The sequence below is a fragment of the Sturnus vulgaris genome, chromosome 1, assembly GCF_052056855.1.
Source record: "Sturnus vulgaris isolate bStuVul1 chromosome 1, bStuVul1.hap1, whole genome shotgun sequence".
NCBI classification, from domain to species: domain Eukaryota; kingdom Metazoa; phylum Chordata; class Aves; order Passeriformes; family Sturnidae; genus Sturnus; species Sturnus vulgaris.
Window position 1 is genome coordinate 156,451,139 of NC_142243.1, and position 20,996 is coordinate 156,472,134.

General features: G+C 61.8%; 1 protein-coding gene across 18 annotated transcripts in view; it reads left to right on the forward strand.

Annotated features, from left to right (window-relative positions):
* The first annotated feature begins 565 nt into the window (after window positions 1-565).
* Window positions 566-20,996, forward strand: part of SCRIB (scribble planar cell polarity protein) — a 112,015-nt gene continuing 91,584 nt past the window's right edge. For 6 of the 18 annotated variants that reach the window (XM_088180921.1, XM_088180979.1, XM_088181005.1 and 3 more), the window contains exon 1: window positions 588-851. In XM_088180921.1, the coding sequence (XP_088037047.1) occupies window positions 690-851 (162 nt within the window). In that variant the 5' untranslated portion in view covers window positions 588-689. Of the gene's footprint in view, window positions 852-20,996 lie in introns of all 18 variants that reach the window. The other 12 variants (XM_088180914.1, XM_088180971.1, XM_088180967.1 and 9 more) reach the window with 8 other exon arrangements.

Genomic DNA, 20,996 nt, shown 5'->3' on the forward strand with positions numbered 1-20,996 from the left:
GCGATGATTCCCTTCGCTTTGAGCGGAGACCCGCGGGGTTGAACGCGGCTGCAGCGCTCTGTGCCGGGAGAAGGGACGGGAGCGGCTCCCGCTGCCTCTCCTGTGGCAGAGCTGATTGCTCGGGCCGCGGGTCCCGCCCAGGCGCTGCCGGACCGGAGCCGGTCCCGGGCGGTGCGGGGCGGAGCAGAATCGTGCGGAGCGGAGCCGGTCCCGGGCGGTGCCGGGCGGAGCCGGAGCCGGGGCGGAGCTGGAGCCGGGCGGAGCTGGAGCCGGGCGGAGCTGGAGCCGGGCGGAGCCGTGCGGGTAGAGCGGGGCGGGCCGGGTGGCGCCGGAGCCGGAGCCGGAGCCGGCCCCGGGGCGGAGCTGGAGCTGGGCGGGGCCGTGCGGAGCCGGGCGGAGCCGCGCCGGGCGGAGCGGGGCGGGCCGGACTCCATTTCCCAGCGCCTCCGTTTCCCAGGCACACCCGCGGAGGGCGGCGCGGCCCCGGGCGCAGGCCGGGAGCGGCCCCGGGAGCGGCTGCAGGCCCGGGCGGAGGCGGCGGAGCGGAGCGGGGGCGCTGCCGCAGCGGGAGCGCGGCCGCCGCTCGGCGCAGCCCGGCCCGGCCCGGCCCCCGCACATCCGGGCGCTCCCGCAGGCCCGGCCCGGCCCGGCCCGTGCGGTGCCGGCGCGGCCCGGCGCGGCCCGGCGCGATGCTGCGCTGCATGCCGCCGCTCTGGCGCTGTAACCGGCACGTGGAGGCGCTGGACCGGCGGCACTGCTCGCTGCAGGCCGTGCCCGAGGAGATCTACCGCTACAGCCGCTCGCTCGAGGAGCTGCTGCTGGACGCCAACCAGCTCCGCGAGCTGCCCAAGGTGAGCCCCCGAACCGGCACCGGCACTGGCACCGGCACCGCCGCCCCGCGGCCCGGCCTGGACCGGAACCGGCACCGGCACCGAGCGCTGGCCCGGGCCGCTCCGGGCACCGGCACCGGCACCGAGCGCTGGCCCGGGCCGCTCCGGGCACCGGCACCGAGCGCTGGCCCGGGCCGCTCCGGGCACCGGCACCAGGACCGAGCGCTGGCCCGGCCTGAACTGGGACCGCAGCCAGGACCAGGACCGAGGCTCCATGCGGCCAGCACGGGCCCAGACCCCGCTGAGCAGGAGCCCCTCCGGCTTCTCGGCTCCCCATTACCGGGATAAAGGGAGATCGCTTTACCTCGCTTTACCCGACTCATCAGTTCTGTGACGGTCGCAGCCACTGCCAAGCAAAGCACAACATTAATTAAGCAACTCGGGTTTAGTCAGTAAAGTGCAAAAAGTGTCAAGTAAGTTAATTAAAAGCGATGGAGCTCCTTTATAGTTATGATCATAGGGCTGCAGAGATGCTCCAAGAGCTGGAGCATCTTTGCCATGAAGACAGGCTGGGAGAGCTGGGGATGTTTGGCCTCAAGAAGAGAATCTTGGGGAGACCTTGGAGCCCCTTCCAGTGCTTAAAGGGATTTCAGGAGAGATGGAGAGGACTTGGGACAAGGCGGGATGGCTTCCTACTGTCAGAGGGCAGGGTTAGATAGGATATTGGGAAAAAATGATTTCCTGAAGCGTGGTGATGCCCTGGCACAGGTTGCCCAGATCAGCTGTGGCTGCCCCATTCCTGGAAGTGTCCCAGGCCAGGCTGGATGGGGCTCGGAGCACCTTGAGATAGTGGAAGGTGTCCCTGCCTATGGCAATGGGGTGAGAATGGAGTCTTTAAGATCCCTTCAATCCCAAATAATTCTGTGATCTGGGGCTCCAGCCTGCACTTGCAGCTTCTGTTGCCATTCTGTTCAGCCACAGAGCTCAGCACTCAGGGAGCAGCAGGATAAACTCCCTGTGTGCTGTTCCCTGCCACCGTGCTCTCTGAGCTCCAAACTCGGGGAGCAGCAGGACAAACTCCCTGTGTGCTGTTCCCTGCCACCGTGCTCTCTGAGCTCCAAACTCGGGGAGCAGCAGGACAAACTCCCTGTGTGCTGTTCCCTGCCACCGTGCTCTCTGAGCTCCAAACTCGGGGAGCAGCAGGATAAACTCCCTGTGTGCTGTTCCCTGCCACCGTGCTCTCTGAGCTCCAAACTCGGGGAGCAGCAGGACAAACTCCCTGTGTGCTGTTCCCTGCCACCGTGCTCTCTGAGCTCAGCACTCAGGGAGCAGCAGGACAAACTCCCTGTGTGCTGTTCCCTGCCACCGTGCTCTCTGAGCTCAGCACTCGGGGAGCAGCAGGATAAACTCCCTGTGTGCTGTTCCCTGCCACCGTGCTCTCTGAGCTCCAACTCGGGGAGCAGCAGGACAAACTCCCTGTGTGCTGTTCCCTGCCACCGTGCTCTCTGAGCTCAGCACTCGGGGAGCAGCAGGATAAACTCCCTGTGTGCTGTTCCCTGCCACCGTGCTCTCTGAGCTCAGCACTCGGGGAGCAGCAGGATAAACTCCCTGTGTGCTGTTCCCTGCCACCGTGCTCTCTGAGCTCCAAACTCGGGGAGCAGCAGGATAAACTCCCTGTGTGCTGTTCCCTGCCACCGTGCTCCCTGAGCTCCAAACTCGGGGAGCAGCAGGACAAACTCCCTGTGTGCTGTTCCCTGCCACCGTGCTCTCTGAGCTCCAAACTCGGGGAGCAGCAGGATAAACTCCCTGTGTGCTGTTCCCTGCCACCGTGCTCTCTGCAGAAGCAGAGGGACTGGAGATCTCCACTGCCAGCTTAGCCCAGCATCTCGTGACTCCCAAGGGTTTGCTTTTGCAGGGCAGGGCGCTGAGCTCTCGTGTTTGGGTCCTGAAGTACCATCCAGCAGGAACCCAAGCCATGATGTTCCCATTCTGCCTGGTAATTTGGTACACAGGATGCTGCAGATGGGAATTGGAACCTCCTTTGGGAAGGAAAAGGCCTTAGGACTGGGCTGTGGAATACTCCACAGGAAGTTTTATTGTGTATCCCCTTTGGAATTAATATGATTTTTTGAAAGTTATTTAAGTTCTGCCTGTGCCATAGGGAGAAGGTGTTTGACTGCCTTGTGTTTGGAGAGATGGTTTTCAGGTAATACAGACTGAGTTGTGTGTTTATTAAAAAAAATTGAGAAGTAGGTCATTGGCTTTCAAGGTTTTTATTGAATACCGACAAGTTATGGAATTTGTCATCAAATCTAGATTAAAAAAAAACAAAAACTTGCAAATCAGGAACTTTTGATTCAAACCAAAGTAGTTTGGTTCAGTTTTGTTAAAACACGCAGTTGGTGCATTCACACTTGAAGATTCTCTTGTCTGGAAGCAGCAGTTCTTGCTCTGGTATTTCTGGGTTCTGTTTGTCTTTCCTGCTTGTCTCTTCCTGAGCCCCGGTGAGCCTGGCTGCCTGTGGGACTTGGCTCTGGGCTGTTCAGGGATGGAGACAGCAGTGTGATGCTCTCAGCTCTTCTCTCAGGTAGCTCAGCATCTTGTTGTACTTTAGGCAGGGGATTCCCCAGACTGCTGGAAAATGTGTGTTACGGGCAGGCTGGGGCAGAGGAGGGTGATTGCGACACAGCTACAGCGAGCCTGCTGGTCCCCGGGCTCTCAGCTTGGTGTCTCCTGCCCAGCACTCACAGCCTGGCCCCTGCTGCTCTGAGCCCTTGGAGCCGGGGCAGGCTGGGCTTTGTGAGCCCGCAAGAGCATCTTTTGGGTTAGAAATGAAAATTCTATACCGACTTTTTACTTGGCCCGTGACGGTGTGGGCACAATCCAGGCCGTGACGGTGTGGGCACAATCCTGGCCGTGACGGTGTGGGCACTGTCCTGGCCGTGACGGTGTGGGTACAATCCTGGCCGTGACGGTGTGGGTACTGTCCTGGCCGTGACGGTGTGGGTACAATCCTGGCCGTGACGGTGTGGGCACTGTCCTGGCCGTGACGGTGTGGGCACAATCCAGCCCGTGACGGTGTGGGTACAATCCGGCCCGTGACGGTGTGGGTACAATCCGGCCCGTGACGGTGTGGGTACAATCCGGCCCGTGACGGTGTGGGTACAATCCTGGCCGTGACGGTGTGGGCACAATCCTGGCCGTGACGGTGTGGGCACGGTCCGGCCCGTGACGGTGTGGGCACAATCCAGCCCGTGACGGTGTGGGCACTGTCCTGGCCGTGACGGTGTGGGCACGGTGCTGGCCGTGACGGTGTGGGCACAATCCAGCCCGTGACGGTGTGGGCACGGTGCTGGCCGTGACGGTGTGGGCACGGTGCTGGCCGTGACGGTGTGGGCACAATCCGGCCCGTGACGGTGTGGGCACAATCCAGCCCGTGACGGTGTGGGCACGGTGCTGGCCGTGACGGTGTGGGCACAATCCAGGCCGTGACGGTGTGGGCACGGTCCTGGCCGTGACGGTGTGGGTACAATCCTGGCCGTGACGGTGTGGGCACAATCCAGGCCGTGACGGTGTGGGCACAATCCTGGCCGTGACGGTGTGGGCACGGTCCTGGCCGTGACGGTGTGGGCACAATCCTGGCCGTGACGGTGTGGGCACGGTCCTGGCCGTGACGGTGTGGGCACAATCCAGCCCGTGACGGTGTGGGCACTGTCCTGGCCGTGACGGTGTGGGTACAATCCTGGCCGTGACGGTGTGGGTACAATCCTGCCCGTGACGGTGTGGGCACAATCCGGCCCGTGACGGTGTGGGCACAATCCGGCCCGTGACGGTGTGGGCACAATCCTGGCCGTGACGGTGTGGGTACAATCCGGCCCGTGACGGTGTGGGTACAATCCTGCCCGTGACGGTGTGGGCACAATCCAGCCCGTGACGGTGTGGGCACAATCCTGGCCGTGACGGTGTGGGCACGGTGCTGGCCGTGACGGTGTGGGCACAATCCAGGCCGTGACGGTGTGGGCACTGTCCTGGCCGTGACGGTGTGGGTACAATCCTGGCCGTGACGGTGTGGGCACGGTCCTGGCCGTGACGGTGTGGGTACAATCCTGGCCGTGACGGTGTGGGCACAATCCTGGCCGTGACGGTGTGGGCACAATCCTGGCCGTGACGGTGTGGGCACGGTCCTGGCCGTGACGGTGTGGGTACAATCCTGGCCGTGACGGTGTGGGCACAATCCTGCCCGTGACGGTGTGGGCACAATCCTGGCCGTGACGGTGTGGGCACAATCCTGGCCGTGACGGTGTGGGCACTGTCCTGCCCGTGACGGTGTGGGTACAATCCTGGCCGTGACGGTGTGGGTACAATCCTGGCCGTGACGGTGTGGGCACAATCCTGGCCGTGACGGTGTGGGTACAATCCTGGCCGTGACGGTGTGGGCACAATCCTGGCCGTGACGGTGTGGGCACAATCCTGGCCGTGACGGTGTGGGCACAATCCGGCCCGTGACGGTGTGGGTACAATCCTGCCCGTGACGGTGTGGGTACAGTCCTGCCCGTGACGGTGTGGGTACAATCCTGCCCGTGACGGTGTGGGTACAATCCTGCCCGTGACGGTGTGGGTACAGTCCTGCCCGTGACGGTGTGGGCACTGTCCTGGCCGTGACGGTGTGGGCACAATCCTGCCCGTGACGGTGTGGGTACAGTCCTGCCCGTGACGGTGTGGGTACAATCCTGCCCGTGACGGTGTGGGTACAATCCTGCCCGTGACGGTGTGGGTACAGTCCTGCCCGTGACGGTGTGGGCACTGTCCTGGCCGTGACGGTGTGGGCACAATCCTGCCCGTGACGGTGTGGGTACAATCCTGGCCGTGACGGTGTGGGCACAATCCTGGCCGTGACGGTGTGGGCACTGTCCTGGCCGTGACGGTGTGGGCACAATCCAGCCCGTGACGGTGTGGGTACAATCCGGCCCGTGACGGTGTGGGTACAATCCGGCCCGTGACGGTGTGGGTACAATCCGGCCCGTGACGGTGTGGGTACAATCCTGGCCGTGACGGTGTGGGCACAATCCTGGCCGTGACGGTGTGGGCACGGTCCGGCCCGTGACGGTGTGGGCACAATCCAGCCCGTGACGGTGTGGGCACTGTCCTGGCCGTGACGGTGTGGGCACGGTGCTGGCCGTGACGGTGTGGGCACAATCCAGCCCGTGACGGTGTGGGCACGGTGCTGGCCGTGACGGTGTGGGCACGGTGCTGGCCGTGACGGTGTGGGCACAATCCGGCCCGTGACGGTGTGGGCACAATCCAGCCCGTGACGGTGTGGGCACGGTGCTGGCCGTGACGGTGTGGGCACAATCCAGGCCGTGACGGTGTGGGCACGGTCCTGGCCGTGACGGTGTGGGTACAATCCTGGCCGTGACGGTGTGGGCACAATCCAGGCCGTGACGGTGTGGGCACAATCCTGGCCGTGACGGTGTGGGCACGGTCCTGGCCGTGACGGTGTGGGCACAATCCTGGCCGTGACGGTGTGGGCACGGTCCTGGCCGTGACGGTGTGGGCACAATCCAGCCCGTGACGGTGTGGGCACTGTCCTGGCCGTGACGGTGTGGGTACAATCCTGGCCGTGACGGTGTGGGTACAATCCTGCCCGTGACGGTGTGGGCACAATCCGGCCCGTGACGGTGTGGGCACAATCCGGCCCGTGACGGTGTGGGCACAATCCTGGCCGTGACGGTGTGGGTACAATCCGGCCCGTGACGGTGTGGGTACAATCCTGCCCGTGACGGTGTGGGCACAATCCAGCCCGTGACGGTGTGGGCACAATCCTGGCCGTGACGGTGTGGGCACGGTGCTGGCCGTGACGGTGTGGGCACAATCCAGGCCGTGACGGTGTGGGCACTGTCCTGGCCGTGACGGTGTGGGTACAATCCTGGCCGTGACGGTGTGGGCACGGTCCTGGCCGTGACGGTGTGGGTACAATCCTGGCCGTGACGGTGTGGGCACAATCCTGGCCGTGACGGTGTGGGCACAATCCTGGCCGTGACGGTGTGGGCACGGTCCTGGCCGTGACGGTGTGGGTACAATCCTGGCCGTGACGGTGTGGGCACAATCCTGCCCGTGACGGTGTGGGCACAATCCTGGCCGTGACGGTGTGGGCACAATCCTGGCCGTGACGGTGTGGGCACTGTCCTGCCCGTGACGGTGTGGGTACAATCCTGGCCGTGACGGTGTGGGTACAATCCTGGCCGTGACGGTGTGGGCACAATCCTGGCCGTGACGGTGTGGGTACAATCCTGGCCGTGACGGTGTGGGCACAATCCTGGCCGTGACGGTGTGGGCACAATCCTGGCCGTGACGGTGTGGGCACAATCCGGCCCGTGACGGTGTGGGTACAATCCTGCCCGTGACGGTGTGGGTACAGTCCTGCCCGTGACGGTGTGGGTACAATCCTGCCCGTGACGGTGTGGGTACAATCCTGCCCGTGACGGTGTGGGTACAGTCCTGCCCGTGACGGTGTGGGCACTGTCCTGGCCGTGACGGTGTGGGCACAATCCTGCCCGTGACGGTGTGGGTACAATCCTGGCCGTGACGGTGTGGGCACAATCCTGGCCGTGACGGTGTGGGCACAATCCTGGCCGTGACGGTGTGGGTACAGTCCTGCCCGTGACGGTGTGGGTACAATCCTGGCCGTGACGGTGTGGGCACAATCCTGCCCGTGACGGTGTGGGTACAGTCCTGCCCGTGACGGTGTGGGTACAGTCCTGGCCGTGACGGTGTGGGTACAATCCTGGCCGTGACGGTGTGGGTACAATCCTGGCCGTGACGGTGTGGGCACTGTCCTGGCCGTGACGGTGTGGGCACAGTCCTGGCCGTGACGGTGTGGGTACAATCCAGCCCGTGACGGTGTGGGCACTGTCCTGGCCGTGACGGTGTGGGCACGGTCCAGCCCGTGACGGTGTGGGCACAATCCTGGCCGTGACGGTGTGGGCACAATCCTGCCCGTGACGGTGTGGGCACGGTCCTGGCCGTGATCACAGGGGTTGTGGGCCCTTGGTGCCTTCCTGAGTCACCCCGAGAGCTTCTCTTTCACAGACCTGTGGCTTCTGCTCGGCTTGGAGCATTGTTGCAAGAACAAGTTGGACAGAACACTGAGATCCTGGTCTCGGGAGATGGAGTTCATCAGGAGAGGGACAGAGAAAAGGGAGCAGCAGAGGGTGTGAGCACAGCCCGTGTATAACAGCTCTTGCACAAGGGAGGTGAAGGCGTTCAGGATGTCTCCATCTGTCTGGGAGAGGCACTGAAACCTGGAGCCATTCCCCATGCCAGGGTAGAGGCCTGGAGAGTAACTGGAGTGTAACTGGAGTGTAACTGCACTGAAACCTGGAGCCATTCCCCATGCCAGGGCAGAGGACTCCAGTGTCACTCCAGTGTCACTCCAGTGTCACTCCAGTGTCACTCCAGTGTCACTGGAGCCATTCCCCTCCCAGGGCAGAGGCCTGGAGTTTAAATCATAGCCTGGGAGAGTGGACAGGGAGCAAGTGACCACTGCTGCTGCTTGCAGGAGAGCATTGAGTGAAACCAAGAAGGGTTCAGTTCAGAGGAAATGGAATAATTTTTTATGTAAAATGTAGTTTAACTGAGCTGCAGAACCACTTGGCACATGACATAACAGTGCTGTGAGTTAACACGAGCTCAGGAGAGAAGTGGAGCAGTGCATGAAGGAGAAAACAAGCAAAAATGAGATCTGCAGAGACATTTGAGTGTTTGCACTGCGTGTCCTGGGAGAGGCTTGGAGGGAGTTTGGCTTTGGACTTGCTGTGCTCACACTCTTCCTTCCCAGCTCCTGTCTGGAGCTGCCCAGGGCTTTCTGTGGCCATGGCTGGTGTCAGCCCATCCCCAGCCAAACTCAGATGCCCTCACAGGGCAGGTGAACATCGGGTGCCTGCAGCACCTGCAGCAGAAGGGGTTCAGGTTCAGGAGAGCAGCCCCGAGTGTTTGGGGATGCCAGAGGTGCAGAATCCCACCCCGCTGCCTGTCCCCTCTCAGCCCCTCCAGGGCTGTGCCTGGGGCCGTGGTTGGTCCAGAGGCACGGGAGGAGGAGGAAATCTGCAGCTGGTGCAACAAGGAAGCAGTTTGATCCACCTTAGGTTTGGCCCGATGTGTGTTGAAGGTTTGTGTTCACAGTGCTTCCCTGAGCTGTGCCAAGGTGTGTTTGGTCCCAGGCACAAAGGTCACTGCAGGAAGGGCATTTCTTGAGGATACTCCTGTTGGTAGGGACAGATACCCAAGGCAGAAGTGGGAATCTGTGTGTAGTACGAGGTGAATATGGTGATGGAAATTGGATATAAACTGCCCTTCCACCAGGAAGAGGGAAGGTGGGAACGTTGGCTTCAGGCACACACTGTCCCTGAAGGATGGTGGTGGGAAAGCTCTTTGGTTGGGTCAGGGAGATGTTTTCCAGGTGAGGAATCATGGAAACAAGGCTTTTGTGGGAAGGAGACCCTGGCAGGAGGGTTTGTGCCTACCCTGAGGGAAGGTGGAGGAAGGGCAGCAGAATTTCAGAGTGGGGCTGCACACTCCTGCTCCATGGGAGAAGGTCTGGAGGACACAGGTGTGGAGATGTGTCAGAAAAGTGGGAATGAGAGCGTGTGCACAGCACCATTTGTGCTTGGGGACTCTAGCAGGGCTTCAGGGAAGACTTCCCTGTGGAGATGATTTTTGAGGTGAAAGGATTGGAGGGATGGCTTTTGGAAAGGTCTCTTTTGGAAAGCAGCTCTCTTGAAAATGCATGAGTTTATATAGTTCCTCTTCTGAGAGGTTTCTTACCCAGCACCAGCTGGGTATTTCAGACAGGCTTTCCTGTGTCCTTATTTCACCTGTTCCACAAACGTGGGATCTCTTGCTCTTTCTGTGGCACCATTTTCCTCTGCAGGATTTCCAGTGCCCTTTGTGCTGCTGCTGTGCTCCAGATCCCATGGGATGCTCTGCTCTCCTCATTTCTCCCTTCCCGGCTGCTGAAGTCACCCTGTGTTTCTCTCCATGTGCCAGCTCCTCTTCTGCCTGCTCTTGCTTCTTTGTCACCTGTCCCTTGTAGAAACTTGCCTCTTTTGAGCCTAAATTTCCCCTGCTTGGGCAGTTTGAAGGGAAGGATTAAATCTGTGCGGGAGCATCTGCTGCCCCATTGCAGGGATTTGCTGCCAGGGTGCTGCTACATGATTTAATGGAAAGTGATAAATTCCCGCTGTGCTTTCCACGGGGGTGTCTGAATTCCAGAGGTGGAGATGGCTTGCTCCGTGCTGACTCGTGCAGGATGTCTGCAGGAGCAGGGCGGAGAGCAGGTGCTGCCCTGGCAGTGTGGGTTTTGGAGGTACAGCTGGCTCAATCGCTGTGCTGGAGCTGCACAAGCCCTCAGTCCTGCAGGCCACTCCAGGAGCACTCGAGAGGCACAGGTCTCACCAGGAAGGAACGAACACCAGATGGAATTTGGTCACAACCCAGAAGGCTCCAGAGACTCCTGGTGTGCTTTGGGAGGAGTGCTCCAGTTTGGATGTGGGGAGGTTGGAGGAGACCTGGGTGGAGCAGAGCGGGTAGGACCTGGTGTAGGAGGACAGGAGGGTGGAGCTGAAATCCTGAACAAGTCTGTGCACAGGGAGGAGACCTCAGAGCTCTGGTGTGTCAGCAGGAGTGTGCTGGGACAGGCTGGACACCCCCCAGGGGAGAACCGGGCTGTGTCTGAGGCTCTGGGCTGTGCAGAGGGGAAGCCCAAGGGCTGCCCGTGCTCCCAAGGGTTTTAGCAGTGCTGGTGCTGGAGAGGGAAGCCCCAGGAATTTCCAGTGTAGGGGCTGCAGTTCCCCTGCTTGGCTTTTTCCTCACTGCAGCTCCCACGATGAACTGAGCCCAGTGCAGAAATCACCCTTCTCACTGCCCAGGGAGCTGACATCCGCCTGCACTGGGGATTTTGGGGAGAGGAGCCCGTTTGTGTCCAGGGCAGGTCCTTCCCTGTTTGGGCTTGTTGCCGTTTGCATCGTGGCAAGGCCCTTTGGAGCTGGCTGGGTTCCAGCAGTTCCTCCTGTTCGTGGCCTGGGCTGGGGGTGTCCCTGTCCCTGGGGTCCCCCTGCACCCACCCGGCTGCAGCTCCGGGCCACGGCCGTCACTTTCCCAAAGCAAAATGGGGCCTCGCAGAGCTAATTAAGAGCAGCTTTTAATTTCCTGGCATCTGAGTGCTGTAAGGAGGATCTTGGGGTTTATTTACTTCCATGAGGACTAAAGCTTCTCCTGCTAATCTCTCTGTATTAATAGCCCTTCCCTGAGAAAGTCAGGGAGATGGGAATCCTGTGTGGCTCTGCGTGGAGCCAGCCCTGGAGCCTGCCAAGGCTTGGCTGGCAGTGGGCACCTCCTCCTGCTCTGGATGTGCTTCTTTCCATCCCGGGCTGTCAAAGCTGCAGCTGCATTTGCTTAACAAAACCAGCCAACAAACTGGTTTCACTTGCTGGTTGTGAGGCTTGTGTGCAGAGCTGGCGTGGCTCTCTGTGCTTTGCAGGAGCTCCGTGGGTTGATGGGGCAGCTGGATGTGTGCTTGTCTCTCCAAAAGCCGCATATTCTGTACTGCTGCTGCCCAGAAGTTGGAGTAAGTGCAGGCCACCTCCCCTGGTGACAGCAGAGGGGTAGGGTCTGTGCTCCGTCATGGAGAAAAGAGCTGGCAAAACTCTGGGGCGTCCAATTCTTGGATATACAAAGAGAACAGGAAAGAGGTCACAGGTGGATTTTGTGTTTGTGGTCTGTGGAAGGGAGGTGACTGTTAATAATCCGTTCTCTGAGGTGTGTTCAGCTCTGTGTGGGACAGGTGTGGGTGTGCTGCCCAGCCTGTGCTCCCCACCAGCTCAGGTGTGTGGAATTGGAGGTGCAGAGGCAGCTGGGCAGCAGACAGGTTCAGCGGAGTAAAAAGTCCATGAACATTCAGGTGGCCGTGGTCTGGTACCTGCAGGGAGGTGGAAGCACCTGCTCAGTCTCTCCTGGGTTGTTGTAGGGCTCTGTGGGGTGATGTAACACCTGCCCTGTCTGGGGGGCTTGGCTGCCGGGGGGTTCAGCTTTGGCCCTTTGGGGTTCCTGCTGTGGCTCGGGGGCTGGTCCCGGCTGGGTCGCCCGGCTCGGGGCCGGTGCCGGTCCCGGCTGGGTCGCCCATGTCTCTCTGGTGTTCCCATCTCTCTCTGAAGCCTGAGTGCAGCACTGCAGAGGCCCTGCCTGCTCCTCTCAGGTGTCTCCAGCTCCCTTTGGCTGCTGCCGAGAATCTGCCAGGGAGGATTAGTTCATTGGTGGCTGGAGGTAGAGGCAGGGCTGGGTTAACCTCTTCAGGTCTCCTCTGACCTGTTCTGTGTGATTCCTGCATTTTGGAGCCCTTTTTTGCCGTCTGCTGTGTGCTGAGCGGGGGCTGTGGCATCCCAGCATCTCTGACTCCCTGCTCCATTCCTGGTTCAGGGCATTTACTGGAGCATGTCTGAGCTCCAGCACCTCCTTCCTTGTCCTCTTCCTGCTCAGAGGGGGTGTTTGGGTGTTTGTCCTTGCACACAGGGACACTGAACTCTTCTCCAAGACTTCTCCAGTCCCCATCTGTGCTTTCCTGCATCCCAGGAGTACAGGCTGCCACTGAGCCCCCCACTTTGCACAAGTTACTGGGCTTGGTCTCATTGCCTTCTCTTGGGTTCCTGGTCTCAGAGTTAGACCTGGCTTTTTTTGGTTGTTTTGTGGTGCTTCACTGCTGGAGATGTATCTGTTGGATAAACCTATTAATGTTTTCTGCCTCGGGAAAACACAATCTGATTGGAAACAATTGCAACAGGTTATTGTGTACTACAACTTGTGGCATTTTTCCCTTTGCTAATAGCTGTGACATTACACATCAGTCAATTACTTTTCTGTAATTGCAGTTGCCCCTTCTGTGCTGAGAGGATGGTTTAGAAGGGGATGGTGTCCCTTGGCTGAATGGGAGGAGGTGATCCCTGAGGTGCTGGTGTGCCAGGCGGGGGCCTGGCTGGGAAGACGAAAGCTGGGGCACATCAGGAAAGGGCAGAGGTCCTTGGGCAGTACCTGCAGCGTGCTGGCTTTGGCTGCTTCACCAGCGTGCTCAGCAGTCTCCAGATTAACGCCTGTGCAGTCGGGTCACAGAATCACTGAGGCTGGAAGAGACCTGCCTTTGACTGAATAACATTAACCACTGGGTACCGTGATTATTTAATATATTCCAGTATTTCAGTGGGAAATGCCCCCGAATGGCCTGTGCCTGCCACAGGGAGTTGTGGTCCTGCTGACCTGCAGTCCCACTGCCCAGAGCAAGGCTGAGGCTGTGAGTGCTGGGGTTGGGCTCAGAGCCCCTGTGTTCACACAGCCTCTGTCTGCTGCTGTGTCCAAGATCAGAGAGGGAGCATCCATCACTTCCCAGGCTTTGGCAGCACTGCGATGCCAGCTGTGGTGATTTGGTTTAATTTTGGCTCGGGATCGCCTTTCTGGGGCCTGCCTTGGTTTGTTGTTGCACCTGGAGCAGAGGTTCCTCCCTGCTCCTGGCTCTGTCGGGCTGTGCTGGGGACAGCTGCTGTCCCCTCCGGAGGGCACAGCATTCCTCAGCCCTGCCCCAGTGCCTGACAAGCAGCAGCTGCTGAGCCTTTGGCTCCCAGACTGCTGCCTTTGTCTCTGCTGGAATGTATTCCCAGCACTTAAGTACTTTTATATATTTGCAGTGCATTCCTCAGGAGCTGATACGGGGTTAAATACTCGGAAATCCGCCGGGCTGCGGGGATGGGGGAGGACAGGGCAGGGGAGGGCAGTGTCCCCAGGGCTGGGCAGGGCAGTGTCCCCAGGGCTGGGCAGGGCAGTGTCCCCAGGGCAGGGCAGTGTCCCCCGGGCAGGGCAGGGCAGTGTCCCCCGGGCAGGGCAGGGCTGTGTCCCTGGGCAGGGCAGGGCAGGGCAGTGTCCCCCGGGCAGGGCAGGGCAGTGTCCCCTGGGCAGGGCAGGGCTGTGTCCCCCGGGCAGGGCAGGGCAGTGTCCCCCGGGCAGGGCAGGGCAGTGTCCCCCGGGCAGGGCAGGGCAGTGTCCCCAGGGCAGGGCAGGGCAGTGTCCCCGGGCAGGGCAGGGCTGTGTCCCCCGGGCAGGGCAGGGCTGTGTCCCCCGGGCAGGGCTGTGTCCCGTGTCCCCGGGCAGGGCAGGGCAGGGCTGTGTCCCCAGGGCAGGGCTGGGCTGGGCTGTGTCCCCAGGGCAGGGCAGGGCCGGGCTGTGTCCCCAGGGCTGGGCTGGGCTGTGTCCCCAGGGCAGGGCTGTGTCCCGTGTCCCCGGGCAGGGCAGGGCTGTGTCCCGTGTCCCCGGGCTGGGCAGGGCTGTGTCCCCAGGGCAGGGCTGGGCTGGGCTGTGTCCCCAGGGCAGGGCCGGGCTGTGTCCCCAGGGCAGGGCAGGGCAGGACTGTGTCCCCAGGGCAGGGCAGGGCCGGGCTGTGTCCCCAGGGCAGGGCAGGGCTGTGTCCCCAGGGCAGGGCTGGGCTGGGCTGTGTCCCCAGGGCTGGGGCAGGGCAGGGCTGTGTCCCGTGTCCCCAGGGCAGGGCTGTGTCCCCAGGGCAGGGCTGGGCTGGGCTGTGTCCCCCGGGCAGGGCAGGGCAGGGCTGTGTCCCGTGTCCCCAGGGCAGGGCTGTGTCCCCAGGGCAGGGCAGGGCAGTGTCCCCGAGCAGGGCAGGGCAGTGTCCCCGGGCAGGGCAGGGCTGTGTCCCCGGGCAGGGCAGGGCTGTGTCCCCAGGGTTGGGCAGGGCTGTGTCCCCAGGGCAGGGCAGGGCTGTGTCCCCAGGGCAGGGCAGGGCTGTGTCCCCGGGCAGGGCAGGGCTGTGTCCCCGGGCAGGGCAGGGCTGTGTCCCCAGGGTTGGGCAGGGCTGTGTCCCCAGGGTTGGGCAGGGCTGTGTCCCCCGGGCAGGGCAGGGCTGTGTCCCGTGTCCCCCGGGCTGGGCTGTGTCCCCAGGGCTGGGCTGTGTCCCGTGTCCCCCGGGCAGGGCTGGGCTGTGTCCCGTGTCCCCGGGCTGTGTCCCGTGTCCCCCGGGCAGGGCTGGGCTCTGTCCCCAGGGCAGGGCAGGGCTGTGTCCCCAGGGCAGGGCAGGGCAGGGCTGTGTCCCCCGGGCAGGGCAGGGCTGTGTCCCCAGGGCAGGGCTGTGTCCCGTGTCCCAGGGCTGGGCTGGGCTGTGTCCCAGGGCAGGGCAGGGCAGGGCTGTGTCCCGTGTCCCCAGGGCTGGGCTGGGCTGTGTCCCGTGTCCCCAGGGCTGGGCTGGGCTGTGTCCCGTGTCCCCGGGCTGGGCTCGGCTGTGTCCCGGGGCTGCTCTGTTCTGCTCCAGGGTCTCTGGGGCCTGTGGGGCCACTCCTGCTCTGTGCCCTCCGTGCCCCTGGCCCGCCTGGCCAGGCCCCTCCGTGTCCCTGGTGCCGTGTGTCCTTTGTGTCCCCCCTCCTGCCGTGGGTCTGACTGCAGCCCGAGTGTGGCTGCCATGTCAGGTGTGACTTTGGGACTCCTCTGAAGTGCCACCTTTCAGGTGTTGGTGACCTGCAGCCAGAGAAGTTCGCTGGCCTGGAGCTGGCTCAGGAGCTGGCAGGTGTGTGAGGGGTGGGGAAGGAAGCACCGTGCATACAGGTCTGTCCGGTTCTGTGCTCACCTGTGCCGTGCTGGCCTTGAGCACAGACTGGGAACTGCTGGGTTTAACCTTAGAGCTCATCAGCTCCTGGCTGTTCTGCTTTGCTGCTTCCAGCTCCTGCTGATTATTCCGGGCTGGATTTCCCCAGCCAATGCCACTGGCACAGGTGTTGCAGGTGTCTCCTCACACCTGTGAGGGGAGGGCCCCAGGTGTCCTCACACCTCACCTGTAGGTGCCTGAGCCAAGGCAGACACGTGTCCCAGTGCCGTGGAGCGTGGGGCAGTCTGTGCCTCCTCCTGGGGCAGGTCCTGAGATGTCAAGCCCATGTTTAACCCGGAGAATGGGAGTGAAACAAGGCTCAAATACATGAGCTGGGTTTGCTGCCAGCATCTGAGGAGCTGCAGTGCTGACAGATGGATGGACAGACAGACAGACAGACACCTCTGCCTGCAGTGCAGGGTCCCATGCGTTCACCCAGCCTGGAGACAAGCACACAGCTCATCCAGGAGCCCAGCCCGTGGTGGCAGGGGAAGCAGGGCCTCTTGCTCATGAATCACAAGGAGAATTGTAATTATTTTCCTGCTGCACAGTCTGATCCTGCCTTTCATTAAACATGTGCTGTCCTGCTGGAGGCAGGGGCTGTTTAGCAGGGCTGGACAGGTGGACCTGAAATCCTCTGAAAGGAAATGAGGGGTGAGGAGACTGAGGAGGAGCTTGGCATGGACACTTCCAGGGTTGGAAGGGTTGGCAGAACCCGTCTTGGACTCCCTTAGCTCGTGTTGGAGGAGTCCTCACACAGCAGCACTGCTGGGTGCTTGGTCCCTGGGGAAAATCACCTGCTGGCTGGGGCAGCCTGGGTTGTCACAGGAGGTTTTTGAGGAGGAGGAGGAGGAGGAGGAGGTGTCTGAGCCCTGCTGACGGGCAGCAGAGCTGGCAGCCGTGGTGGCTGTGGCTGCAGAAATGCAGAGTGTCTGCCCATTGCAGAGCCAAGGCCGTGGTTGTGGTGTAGAGCTCTGATCTCCAGCCGTGTGAGTTGTCCCTGCCTGGTTTCAGAGCCACTGAGAGTGTGACATTGTCGTGGCCCTGGGGTTAAGCTGGTGCCTGGCTCCTCTTGCCCTGACACGAGTGCTGCTCCCCCCCAGAGGTGCTGTTTGTCACCTGGGGAGACGCCGAGGGGAGCAATGTCCCCAGAGCTGTGGTGGCACTGGCAGCCACCCCTCGTGTCTGCTGCTGGCAGGAGGGTCCCGGGGCCAAGGCAGCTCCAGGAGCTGGGGACAGCGCGGCTCCTTCTCCAGGGAATCTCCCAGAGCCCAGGTGTCTGTCGTGACACGTGGGCGTGGCTCCCCTCCAGGTACAGGTGGGAACCTGGGGCCGGTACCTGCAAGGAGAGCACGAGGTGATGCTGGGGAGCAAAGGCCCCCATGTCCTCGTTCCCTTCCCACGGCACGATGAGCCTGGGCACCGGGTGAAGGGGAGAGCTGGAGCTGAGCCTTGGCTGGGCCAGAAACCCTTTTTGGATGCCTCAGGAAAACCAAGGTGTGGGAAGGAGTCGTGGTGCTGACCTGGGAGAGGGGTCAGTCCTCATGCAGACACAGCTGGTGTTTTCCAGGTCCCAGGCTCAGCTCCCAAACACTTTTTCTCTCTGTCCTTGGCAGTGAAGATGCATCTCCTGCGGGTGGGGCAGGAGAGGGGCTGTGCTGGCATGGAGGGCACAGGGCACAGGCTGGGCCAGGGGAGCTCACCTGGATCTGTGTCCCTGAGCCTGCCGTGCACCATCGCTCTGCCTTGGTTGTTCCAGCCCCTTCTCCCTCCTGCCTGAGCAGCAGGAGCAGCTCCAGCAGCCCCTGTAGCAGCTCGGGGGTGGCTGTGGTGACCCAGCACTGTCACACATGAGCCTGGCTGCCTCCCTGTCCCTAATCCTGCCCGGGGAATCGTTGCCTTTCCAGGCCTGCCCTTGGGATTTTGCCGTTTCTGGGAGACGGCATAGCTGAGTGGTGGCTCAGAGGGTTTGTCCTGAGCCTTTTATCCATTGTCCTTTCTCCTTATTTTCATTTTCCACCTCTTGGTCTGACTGAATAAGTGAGCGGGGGGTGGACCAAGGCTCTGCCAAGCATCACGCTGCAGCAGGAGGGAGACATGGGGGTGGTGTCTGAATTCCTGGCATCTCTGGACATTGTGCTTCCCTTAGATCACCTAACAGCTCCAGCAACCCTTTGTTCATGTCCTGGGGCTCTGCTGCAGCCTCAGCACTGTTGCTGGGAGCTTCACAGACACAGACAGACATGTCACATCAGCTGCAGAAGCACAACTCGAAGGCTTGGCCAGGGCAGACAGGGGATGCAATCTGCTCCAGAGGGTTCCTTAAAAACAGAGAGTGGGCTCAGAAGGCCCTTTGAGCTTGTGCTGTGTGTGCATCACAAGACATTGCTGTGCATGCACCTGCTGCCCTGGGTAACTGCTGTGGCTGGCCTTTGTCTGAGGAGAGATTGGACTGCCCGGTCTTAACAGGTCCCTTCCAACATCAATCAATCAACCTGGATGTGCTGGACCTGCCCCTGTGTCCCTTCCAACATCAATCCCTCCCTGGCTGTGCTGGATCTGCCCCTGTGTCCCTTCCAACATCAATCCCTCCCTGGCTGTGCTGGATCTGCCCCTGTGTCCCTTCCAACATCAATCCCTCCCTGGCTGTGCTGGACCTGCCCCTGTGTCCCTTGCAGGATCCCTTCCCTGGATCTGCTGGATCTCTGTGCTGCAGATTTCCTTTTGGAGCTGCTGTACCTGACTGTGTCCCTCGTCCCCCTTTGCAGTTTTGGGGCTGTCAGCTCTCCAGAACGTGTCGTGCTTTCTGGACATGCCTGGCAGCTCTGCCGTGGTGTGTGCAGGGCTGGGCTGCCTGCCTGCTGCTGCTCCAGCCTGCGGGGCAGGAGCAGCTCCCCTGGGCAGGGCAGGAGTGGCTGGGGCCGGGTTTGGAGCAGGACAGTTGTTTCCCCACGCAGTGAATGAGGAAGGGGTGCCGGGGTCCTGCTGTCCCTGCTCAGGACTGGGTCACTTTCTTCTGGCGTTGGCCAATAACTCCTGCCCTGCCACCTGTCCTGCTGGTGACCCACCATGAGGGCAGGAGCTCATTCCTGGCTCCCTGGGCACCTCCTTCCTCCTGGGAGCCATGCCCTCACCTGGCCGAGGTGCAGGCACACCTCGTGATTCCTGAGGCTCAGGGATTCCGTGCCTGTGCCTCTTGCTGGCTGGAAAGTTCTGCCAGTGGGGGCCGGGCATCCCTGGGCTGGCCACCCCCTGCCTTTGGCATCCCTGGGCTGGCCACCCCTGCCTTTGGCATCCCTGGGCTGGCCCCCCCCTGCCTTTGGCATCCCTGGGCTGGCCACCCCCTGCCTTTGGCATCCCTGGGCTGGCCACCCCTGCCTTTGGCATCCCTGGGCTGGCCACCCCTGCCTTTGGCCACCCCCTGCCTTTGGCATCCCTGGGCTGGCCACCCCTGCCTTTGGCATCCCTGGGCTGGCCACCCCTGCCTTTGGCATCCCTGGGCTGGCCACCCCCTGCCTTTGGCCACCCCCTGCCTTTGGCATCCCTGGGCTGGCCACCCCTGCCTTTGGCATCCCTGGGCTGGCACCCCCTGCCCACTGGCCACCCCCTGCCTTTGGCATCCCTGGGCTGGCCACTTTGGCCACCCCCTGCCTTTGGCATCCCTGGGCTGGCCACCCCCTGCCTTTGGCCATCGCTGGGCTGGCCACCCCTGCCTTTGGCCACCCCTTGCCTTTGGCCATCCCTGGGCTGGCCACTTTGGCCACCCCTGCCCGTTGGCCACCCCTGTGCTGTCAGGGACAGTCACGCCCAGGGTGAGCCGTGGTCGCCCAGGGTGAGCCATGGTCGCCCAGGGTGAGCCGTGGTTGCCCGGGGCTCTGGGCTCCCACCTGCCCAGGTGTTGCCCTGCTCAGCAGGAGCCAAAGGTGAGTGTGCCAGGGGAGCCCGTGGTGCTGCAGCCAGCGTGTCTGGTTTGCTGAACCGGCTGGGCCAGTTCCTGTTCCTCTGGGTAACCTGGGCTCCCAGTGTTCCCTGTGGGAATTCCTGGGGCAGGGCTGGCCAGTGTTCCATGTGGGAATGTTCCTGGGAATGGTCCTGGGAATGGTCCTGGGGCAGGACTGGCCAGTGTTCCCTGTGGGAATGTTCCTGGGAATGTTCCTGGGGCAGGGTATGGTCAGTGTTCCCTATGGGAATGTTCCTGGGAATGTTCCTGGGGCAGGAGTGCCCAGTGTCCCTGTGGGAATGTTCCTGGGAATGTTCCTGGGAATGTTCCTGGGGCAGGAGTGCCCAGTGTCCCTGTGGGAATGTTCCTGGGAATGTTCCTGGGGCAGGAGTGCCCAGTGTCCCTATGGGAATGTTCCTGGGAGTGTTCCTGGGGCAGGAGTGCCCAGTGTCCCTATGGGAATGTTCCTGGGAATGTTCCTGGGAATGTTCCTGGGGCAGGAGTGCCCAGTGTCCCTATGGGAATGTTCCTGGGAATGTTCCTGGGAGTGTTCCTGGGGCAGGACTGGCCAGTGTTCCCTGTGGGAATGTTCCTGGGAGTGTTCCTGGGAATGTTCCTGGGGCAGGAGTGCCCAGTGTCCCTCGGTTTGGCCGGGCTGTTTCTCCCTGGCTGCTGCAGGGTCTCACCTGGGAGGGTTCATTTTGTCCCAGTGCCGTCCTGCTGTGAGCACTGGGGCTTTTTTCTTTCATTCCCTGGTGCCAAATGCAGCTCTGGGAATCCAAAGGCTCGCTGGTAATTCCATGGGGCTTTCATCCTTTGTCCCTCCTGTTCAGCTCAGCCACTGGAGCCAGTCCAGGGCGGGCCATGGAGATGCTCAGGGGGCTGGAGCTCCTCTCCAGTGCTGGAAAACTGGGAGATTTGGGATTGCTCGGCTCTGGGGAGACCTCAGTGCAGGCTTCCAGTACCTCCAGGGGCTCCAGGAAAGCTGGACAGGGACTTTGCACAAGGGCTTGGAGTGCCAGCACAGGGGGAATGGCTCCCACTGCCACAGGCAGGGCTGGACGGGATTTTGGGGAGGAATCCTTCCCTGGCAGGGTGGGCAGGGCTGGCTCAGGTGCCCTGAGCCTCTGTGTCCCTGGAAATGTTCCAGGCCAGGCTGGACACTGGGGCTGGGAGCACCTGGGACAGGGGAGGGTGTCCCTGCCGTGGCAGGGGTGGCCCTGGCTGGTCTGGAGGGTCCCTTTGTCTGGTTTGGGATCCCAAAACTGCCACCACACAATTGCAGTCAAAGCAGAGCTCAGCCCTGCCAGCCCAGTACCAGATTCCATTCTCCAGTTCAGGGGAAAAGCCCCTCTGTGCCAAGGACAGCAAGGAAGAGGTTTGGGGAGGGGAGCTGTGCGACTCGTGGGGTGTCACTGGGCAGGGTGTGGCTCACGAGGGGCCCCCCAAATTCTGTGTTTCCATCCCACGGGTGATAATGGCCACACTCAGCATTTGGCTGGCAGCAGCCAGGGATGCCTGAGGGGTTTAGTGGATTCTGCAG